The sequence below is a fragment of the Pseudophryne corroboree genome, chromosome 6, assembly GCF_028390025.1.
Source record: "Pseudophryne corroboree isolate aPseCor3 chromosome 6, aPseCor3.hap2, whole genome shotgun sequence".
Lineage (NCBI taxonomy): Eukaryota > Metazoa > Chordata > Amphibia > Anura > Myobatrachidae > Pseudophryne > Pseudophryne corroboree.
The window spans coordinates 802,164,407-802,174,006 of record NC_086449.1 but is presented as its reverse complement, the minus strand read 5'-3'; the positions used below and the strand labels follow the sequence as shown (position 1 = coordinate 802,174,006).

The window sequence follows — 9,600 nt, the reverse complement described above, 5'->3', positions numbered from 1 at the left end:
TTATCTAGCCTCTTACTAATAAGAGCCACATTAGCATTCAAGGCGTTCAACACATTTACCCAATCAGGCGTCGGCAGTGCCGACAGGGTCCCTCCCCCAGCCGTTTGTGTCCCTAATACAGTCTCCTCCTGGGAAGAGCCTTCAGCCTCAGACATGCCGACACACGTGTTCCAAACACCCACAGACACACCGGGCATATAGGGGACAGACCCACAGTAAAGTCTGTCAGAGAGACACAGAGGGAGTTTGCCAGCTCACAACCCAGCGCCTAATTACCGGTTCTGAAACACTAAAGAATGCCCCAGACCTGCAGCGCTTTTATATTAAACATATATTGCACCAATATTTCTGTGCCCCCCCCGTTTTGCACCCTGATACTTATTCAGAAGTGTGAGGAAGGACCAGCGTCTCTGCAGCCTGTGTAGAGGAAAATGGCGCTGAGCTGTGTGAGCTGTGAGGATGAAGCTCCACCCCCTTAATGGCGCGCTTCAGTCCCGCTTTTTTGAAATATATATTTATACTGGCGGGGGTTAGGACAGTGCCTAGGCACTTATGTCCCCTCTTGCCAGTTTAATTTTGAGGCTTTTTCAGAGAAACTCAGTAGAGCTCCTCAGAGTGCATCCAGTCTGCCTGGGCACAATTCTAAAACTGGAGTCTGGAGGAGGGGCATAGAGGGAGGAACCAGTTCACACCCTTTCAAAGTCTTAAAGTGCCCATGTCTCCTGCGGATCCCGTCTATACCCCATGGTTCTAATGGTGACCCCAGCATCCTCTAGGACGTATGAGAAAATAAGAGTATAATGGCATATTGATATATCATTAGTCAGCGCAGGTCTTGGTCCACCGGAAATGCCCTCCATACAGCCATATCAGCGGGTCCTCCTGGGACCCACAGGGCCCTCAGCAGCCGCCTTGGTTGCCTTGTGGTAAATCCTCCTCTGATGGTAAATAGTGCTCCAGCCAATCAGCTCCAAACTGTCATTTTTCAAACACATGACAGTTAAGAACTGAACACATGACAGTTGGAAGCTGATGAGATTATACCGGGAATCGCGGTACCATATGGAGGGGGCAGGGCTAAATGATGCAAAATTGCATCATTTAGCTCCACCGTCTCCCAACGTAATGCTGCATTTTGCTGCAATGGGGGCATGGCCTAGTGACGTGACAGCCCCCCGAAAGTGACCAGCAGTATGCTCTTCTCCGGGCTTCTCCTAGAGAGGAAACCGTAAAAGTAGGTAAGTACGCTTAGGCTGTGCCTGGACCTCAGCTTCCTGGTCCCTGCCCCCTCCTTCATGATGTCATAACATCACATGTGCTGGGGTGGGGCCAATGGGCCACTCAGTGGGCTTGTTATGGGCGGGGATGACCATTGATAGACGTTAATGAGTGCGCTTTTGTGTGCCATCAATCAGCCGCTAAGAGTGTGACTAGGGAATTTGATATCTTCATTTAAAAGAGGCGAGTTTTCTGGGAGCTCATGAAGATTTGTAGACCCGGGCAAAGTCTTCATGCAGAAGGGAAAATATTCCAAAGTGCAGTCATTATATTTAGTAGATCTACACTATAAAGCGACTTTCTACAAGTATAATATTCCCGAAACATTTATATTTACTTATTGTGCAGCGTTATCAAGATCAGTTTAGGGGGGTGATTCAGATCTGATTGCTGCCGTGTGTTTTCACACAGCTGGCTATCAGGTACTAACTGGGTATGCAACGCAATGCGCAGGCCCGTCGGACAGCTACAACGGGCATCGCTGGTCAGTGACAGGATGGTGCGAAAAATCCGATCACGCGGGCGTTCGCAAGGTGATTGACAGGAAGAGGGCGTTTGTGGGTGGTAACTGACCGTTTACTGGGAGTGTCTGGAAAAATGCAGGAGTGCCCAAGCGCTTTCAGGGAGGGTGTGTGACGTCAGCTCCGGCCCCGATCAGCCTGTTCTCATCGCACTTTAGGAGTAAGTCCTGGGCTGCGCACAGACTGCACACAGTGGATATTTGCAGCTCGGAGTACACATGGGATCGCACACTTGCACGGCGAATTTACACTCCCCCTGGAGGCGGCGACTATCTGATCGCAGGACAGCAAAGTGAGCAGCCAAGCGATCAGGTCTGCATCACCCTCTATAGCCAGTCATTTAACTGTAACCAAAGGATGGGTGTAACACCTGCCATAAGGTAATGGAAGTAAGATCTAAGACACTGTAGTACATAACCCTTCCTTTTCTGTGGCAGGGCAGGTAAATGAGAACAGCTGCTCCCTTCTTTTCTTCATATAAATACCACGGAAAAAGGAGACAAAAACATTTCACAGTGTACCCAAGTAAAAGCTGTTGGGGATATTTATCACGCTGTGAATTCCGGCCTGTGTGCTTGTGCAGCCATTTGTGCGCGGAATGCCCGGCTTCCTTCAGCGTCTCACATCTGGCCACTCAGTAATCGCACTCTTTCCCGGCGGCTGACTCTTCCGAATGTACTAATTAACCTAATTGCAATTCTTCTTCTTCTAACGTAATAATAATGCAAAATGTGTAGTAATCTTTTTGTTTTCTTTCCAGTTCGGGAACCGTTCCAATCTGAGTAGGAGTCACGTTGTAGAATCAAAGGGGCTGATCAAATAAAGGGGCCTATTTATCAACGAGTGATACAAGTAATTGTGAATAATAAAACTCGTTGCATTATGGTAAATGGTGCTCCAGCCACTTTGCTTCCAACTGTCATTTTTCAAACACATGGCAGTTAGAAGCTGATTGGCTGGATCACCATGTATCATACGCAATGAGTTTTATCATTCACAATGAGTTTTATCACTCATTGATAAATTGGCAACCCAGGCTCCAGTGTGCGGAGAACTCACCACCTATGAGGATATTGGTGGTCATTCCGAGTTGTTCGCCAACTGCTTTCGTTCGCTGCGCAGCGATCCGGCAAAAAAAGGCACTTCTGCGCATGCGGCACAATGCGCATGCGCGTCGTACTATTACAACGAACGATGTAGTTTCACACAGGGTCTAGCAAAGCTTTTCAGTCGCACTGCTGGCCGCAGAGTGATTAACATGAAGTGGGCGTTTCTGGGTGTCAACTGACCGTTTTCAGGGAGTGTTCGGAAAAACGCAGGCGTGCCAGGAAAAACGCAGGCGTGGCTGGGCGAACGCAGGGCGTGTTTGTGACGTCAAAACAGGAACTGAATGGTCTGAAGTGATCGCAAGCGCTGAGTAGGTCTGGAGCTACTCTGAAACTGCACAAAATTATTCTGTAGCCGCTCTGCGATCCTTTCGTTCGCACTTCTGCTAAGCTAAAATACACTCCCAGTGGGAGGCGGCATAGCGTTTGCATGGCTGCTAAAAACTGCTAGCGAGCGAACAACTCGGAATGACCCCCATAGCGCACACTTATGAGGATGATGAGTACTTTTTCACCATTTAACCGTAGCATTAATAAAGATTCTGTCTACATGACAGTTGCTATGGAGTAGGTCTTACGTTATCATTTTGCTTTGGTAGCACCAGGTTGACGTTACTTAGGGGCATAGTAGTTATAGAGTTTTCTAGAGTAAAACAACATTACTATGTCTCATTTATTTTGTTACAAGTTATAATGCTTTGAGGACTTTTCTCTTGAATAAGTCAATGCTAAAAAGCCAGACTGCATCATTGTAGTCTATAGGGAGTCACTGGGAAAGATAAATCAGTAATAGCAGCAGTCAAACTTCAAGGCTAGAAAAAGTCTCTAAGATAAAACATAACCATTAAATTATGCATCTCTCAGCAAGAGAGATTGCGCTCCGTGTATCCAGCGGGGAGAATGTGACAACACATATTACTTTCAGGAAATGTACTCAGCATTAGTAAATTATTATTATTGCATGCTGCTAGACACACAGGATATACAGCGTGCCGATGGGCCTTAACATATGCCATGGAAGACATTTGGTGATGGTAGTGCCAGTGCTTTGGCAAGTGTCGATTAAGGGCCAACGTGACTGCTATGCCCTGGGTCTATACTATAGCAACTGCTGCCCCGAATAGCCTATTTTTAATCTGAAGACCGCTTTATTTAAGTTGGGGACATGGGGCATAATCTAATTTATGGGGACTGATGTCTCCTGGCCCATGTGCCTGACTTGTGGGGACTAGCGTGGCCTGACCTGTGGGGAATGATGTGGCCCTTCCCTGCGGGAACTGACGTGGCCTGACATTTGGGGATTGGCGTTTTCTGACTTGTGTGGCTTAGCGTGCCCTGACCTGTAGGGACTGACATGGTCTGACCTATGGGGACTGATGTGGCCTGACGTGTAGGGAGTGATAGGGACTGACATCTCTTGACCGGTAGGGACTGATGTCTTCTGGCTATGGGCACTTACGAACCCTGATTTGCGGAGACTGACGTTTTCTAACTTGAGGGGACTAATGTGGCCTGACCTGTAGGGACTGACATGGCCTGACCTTGTGGGAATTGACGTTTTCTGACTTGTGTGGACTAGCGTGCCTGGACTTATAGGGACTGATGTGGCCTGACGTGTGGGGACTGACGTGGCTTGACCTGTATGGACTGACGTGGCTTGACCTGTATGGACTGACGTGGCCTGACCTGTAGGGACTGATGTCTTCTGGCCCATTGGCACTTACATGGCCTGATTTGCGGGGACTGATGTTCTCTAACTTGAGGGGACTAGTGTGGCCTGACCTGTAGGGACTGACGTGGCCCTTCCCTGTGGGGAATGACATGTCCTGACCTGTGGGGATTAATGTTTTCTGACTTGTCGGGACTGACGTGGCCTGACCTGTGGAGAATGATGTCACCTGACCAGTGGGGAATGATGTCACCTGACCTGTGGGGAATGATGTCACCTGACCTGTGGGTACTGGAATTGTTTGACCTGCGGGGACTGACGTGTCCGGCCTGCAGGACTTATCTCTGTAATGTGGGTTCTTTTAGCAATAAAATGTTTAAATCAGACTTGAAACGGAGCTTATTCTTTATTTAAGAACCCAACGTTTTTTGCTATAGATGTGTACCATACCGTGGTGTGGAATCTAGCACTATAGTAACAAACAATAAGAACAATACACAGAGATGGACATGCATAAAGTGCATATTATACATCAGACTGAAATCTTAAATAACTCGGGGGTCTATTTACTAAGCCTCGGACGCAGATAAAGTACCAGCCAATCAGCTTCCTACCTGCCATGTCACAGGCAAGGTTTGAAAAATGACAGTTAGGAACTGATTGGCTGGTACTTTATCTCTGTCCGAGGCTTAGTAAATAGACCTCTCTGTATGTTATAATTTGGCCAGTCAGTAATTTCCCTATGAGCTGGATAACGTCATTCAGTCACCATGATCTGCTACTTCCACCAGGAATCCGCTCGTTTCCTCTTCTCAAAAAAATAAATAAATAAGATAACAAAAATAAATAAAAAACACTGTTTTGTGGGTCACAGCTCAGTAGTAACAGGCAGGTCCCCACGTCCTCCTGCTCCATTAGAATTTTAAATAACCATCAGCAAGGTCCACCAATTATTTCCATGTGGTAGGTGCAGATCTCCCAGACTCTCTTGTCCGACCTCCTTTAAAGCCGAAAGTCTGCCCGGGTCGATTCCTCAGTTCTCGATCAGACCCATCAGCCTGAGCTGCCTCTTCATCATATCTGCAAATCAAGGGAACTACTGTCATCACAGCCAATGTCAATGCTGATGAAATAAAACTGCACACATACTGTACCTCCTGGGCCGGTTCTACACCTTGTGGCGCCCAGTTCAAAAGTTTCCACTGGTGCCCCCCGCGGCAAAACAGTTAGTGCGCGCCAGAGGCACGTTGCTTCATAGGGGAGGCGCGTGGCCACAGTTATGCCCCCAGTAGCTGTGCCCCCAGATTTGCCCCAAGTAGTTGTGCCCCCCAGTTGATTTGCACCCAGTAGATTTGCCCCTGTAGCTGTGCCCCCAGTAGATTTGCACCAGTAGTTGTGCCCCCTATAGCTATGCCCCCAGTAGATTTGCCCCAGTAGTTGTGCCCCCTGTTGCTTTGCCCCCCGTAGATTTGCCCCAGTAATTGTGCCCCCTGTTGCTTTGCCCCCAGTAGTTGTGCCCCCTGTTGCTTTTCCCCGAGTAGTTGTGCCCCGTTGCTTTGCCCCAGTAGTTGTGCCCCCTGTTGCTTTGCCCCCAGTAGTTGTGCCCCCAGTAGATTTGCCCCCTGTTGCTTTGCCCCCAGTAGTTGTGCCCCCTGTTGCTTTGCCCCCAGTAGTTGTGCCCCCTGTCGCTGTGCCCCTTGTTGCTTTGCCCCCAGTAGATTTGTCCCAGTAGTTGTGCCCCCTGTTGCTTTGCCCCCTGTTGCTTTGCCCCCAGTAGTTGTGCCCCCTGTTGCTTTGCCCCCAGTAGTTGTGCCCCCAGTAGATTTGCACCCAGTAGATGTGCCCCCTGTTGCTTTGACCCAGTAGTTGTGCCCCCTGTTGCTTTGCCCCCTGTTGCTTTGCCCCCAGTAGTTGTGCCCCCTGTTGCTTTGCCCCCAGTAGATTTGTCCCAGTAGATTTGCCCCCAGTAGTTGTGTCCCCTGTTGCTTTGCCCCAGTAGTTGTGCCCCCTGTTGCTTTGCCCCCAGTAGTTGTGCCCCCTGTTGCTTTGCCCCCAGTAGTTGTGCCCCCTGTTGCTTTGCCCCCAGTAGTTGTGCCCCCAGTAGTTGTGTCCCCTGTTGCTTTGACCCCAGTAGTTGTGCCCCCTGTCGCTGTGTCCCTTAGTAGCCGCTTACAAACACACACAAAAATAAAAAAACAATACTTACCACTGCCCCGCTCCTGCTTCCCGACCGCTGCTGCTTCGTCTGGCCTCCCGCAGCAAGACGTCATGACGTCTCTCCCATAGCAGCGCTGCACAGACACTAGAGGTCTCTCTAATGACCTCTAGTGTCTGTCACTGGAGCCGGCTGCAGCGGACGCCCACACAGCCCACAGCGTCTTCTGCAGCTGGGGAGCGGGGTGCGGGTAGGCGGCGGTGCCTGCGGGGTGACTGCAGCCGTGCCCCCAGGCCGCAGTGCCCCGGGCACAGGCACCGCTTGCCCACACCAAGAACCGCTCCTGGGTACCTCCCACACCCGACGGACAGCAACCCTTTGCACATATAACCCCCACATCCAAATCATGTTTTCCCCTCCTGCCTTGCCCTAGAAACTTACAAGCATAAAACCTAAGGAAAATTCATCCACAGAATATGGAAGGCTGGGAAATCTCTATGGAGGTCATTCCGACCCGATCGCTCGCTGCAGTTTATCGCAGCGATCGGGTCGGATCTGCGCATGCGCCGGCGCCACAGTGCGCCGGCGCATGCTGGACGGCTGAAGGCCGTTGTTCCCTTGCGATCACCTCTGCCTGATTGACAGACAGAGGCGCTCGCTGGCCAGGAGGGGGCGGAAAGGCGGCGTGTGGCCGCCGTTATGGGGGTGCGGTCCGCCAACGCAGGCATGGCCGGACCGTGCGGGGGGCAGGCCGCAGCGGCTGCGTGACGTCACACGCAGCCACTGCGACCAGGGGCAGCGACAAGCAACTCCCGGTCAGCAGCAGGAGCTGCGCTGGCCGGGAGTTACTCAGCAAGTACAAAAGCATTGCCGCTGTGCGATGCTTTTGTGCTTGTGCGGGGAGGGGGGGGGGGGGGGCTGGCACTGACATGCGGGGCGGACTAGCCCTGTGCTGGGCGTCCCCCCGCATGTCTGGGAACATGATCGTAGCTGTGCTAAATTTACCACAGCTACGATCAACTCGAAATGACCCCCTATATTTCATGCTTAGAATATCTCTGTCCCCCGCTGGCCGGCCCGCGTTACCACTACAGTGATTCTTGCTGGTGTAGAGTGTTGTCACATGCAGAGTAGGGGCGGGGCCGGGGGGGTCACAGTGTCAGCAATTAGCATGTTAGCCAGACACATTAGCATGTTAAACAGCCCAATTAACATTCTAATCACCCATCCTGCTGGAGCCTCACCCTGTATCTATGGGGATGGGAAAGGTTCAGAATGTTGCCTTGGTGAAATGTGTCCGGCCAATTGAGAGAGAATTAATTGCTGTGCACTGGAGTATAAATCTTTTATGGATGAAAGATTACAATCTTATAGATGATCCTTCGCTAGTGTAACATTAAGGTAAGGAATTGAAGGAGTCAGCAGAATGCAGAATGATAATACATGAATTAGTAATTATTATGAGGTTACACTACACATAAGCAATAATTGGAGACAAGGGTGTAGCTACCGTAGGTGCAGCTGCTATGGGGCCCAGAGCTGAGAGGGGTCACCTTCCCTGTCACAGTTACATGTGTTATATACAGGGGTCTAGCTACCATAGGTGCAGGCAGTGCAGCTGCTATGGGGCCCAGAGCTGAGAGGGGCCACCTTCCCTGTCAAAGTTACATGTGTTATATACAGGGGTCTAGCTACCATAGGTGCAGGGAGTGCAGCTGCTATGGGGCCCAGAGCTGAGAGGGTCCTCCTTCCCTGTCACAGTTACATGTGTTATATACAGGGGTGTAGCTACCATAGGTGCAGGGAGTACAGCTGCTATGGGGCCAGAGCTGAGAGGGGCCACCTTCCCTGTCACAGTTACATGTGTTATATACAGGGGTCTAGCTACCATAGGTGCAGGCAGTGCAGCTGCTATGGGGCCCAGAGCTGAGAGGGGCCACCTTCCCTGTCACAGTTACATGTGTTATATACAGGGGTCTAGCTACCATAGGTGCAGGGAGTGCAGCTGCTATGGGGCCCAGAGCTGAGAGGGGCCTCCTTCCCTGTCACAGTTACATGTGTTATATACAGGGGTCTAGCTACCATAGGTGCAGGCAGTGCAGCTGCTATGGGGCACAGAGCTGAGAGGGGCCACCTTCCCTGTCACAGTTACATGTGTTATATACAGGGTCTAGCTACCATAGGTGCAGGGAGTGCAGCTGCTATGGGGCCCAGAGCTGAGAGGGGCCTCCTTCCCTGTCACAGTTACATATGTTATATACAGGGTGTAGCTACCATAGGTGCAGGGAGTGCAGCTGCTATGGGGCACAGAGCTGAGAGGGGCCACCTTCCCTGTCACAGTTACATGTGTTATATACAGGGGTGTAGCTACCATAGGTGCAGGGAGTGCAGCTGCTATGGGGCCAGAGCTGAGAGGGACCACCTTCCCTGTCACAGTTACATGTGTTACATACAGGGGCGTAGCTACCATAGGTGCAGGGAGTATAACTGCTATGGGGCCCAGAGCTGAGAGGGACCACCTTCCCTGTCACAGTTACATGTGTTATATACAGGGGCGTAGCTACCATAGGTGCAGGGAGTATAGCTGCTATGGGGCCCAGAGCTGAGAGGGGCCACCTTCCCTGTCACAGTTACATGTGTTATATACAGCGGTGTAGCTACCATAGGTGCAGGGAGTGCAGCTGCTATGGGGCCCAGAGCTGAGAGGGGCCACCTTCCCTGTCACAGTTACATGTGTTATATACAGGGTGTAGCTACCATAGGTGCAGGGAGTGCAGCTGCTATGGGGCCAGAGCTGAGAGGGGCCACCTTCCCTGTCACAGTTACATGTGTTATATACAGGGTGTAGCTACCATAGGTGCAGGCAGTGCA

General features: G+C 50.9%; 1 protein-coding gene across 4 annotated transcripts in view; it reads right to left on the bottom strand.

Annotated features, from left to right (window-relative positions):
* Positions 1-4,961: 4,961 nt before the first annotated feature.
* TTLL1 (TTL family tubulin polyglutamylase complex subunit L1) overlaps positions 4,962-9,600 on the bottom strand; it is a 115,518-nt gene continuing 110,879 nt past the window's right edge. For all 4 annotated transcript variants that reach the window (XM_063928933.1, XM_063928932.1, XM_063928930.1 and 1 more), the window contains one exon: positions 4,962-5,654. In XM_063928933.1, the coding sequence (XP_063785003.1) occupies positions 5,525-5,654 (130 nt within the window). In that variant the 3' untranslated portion in view covers positions 4,962-5,524. The remainder of the gene's footprint in view (positions 5,655-9,600) is intronic.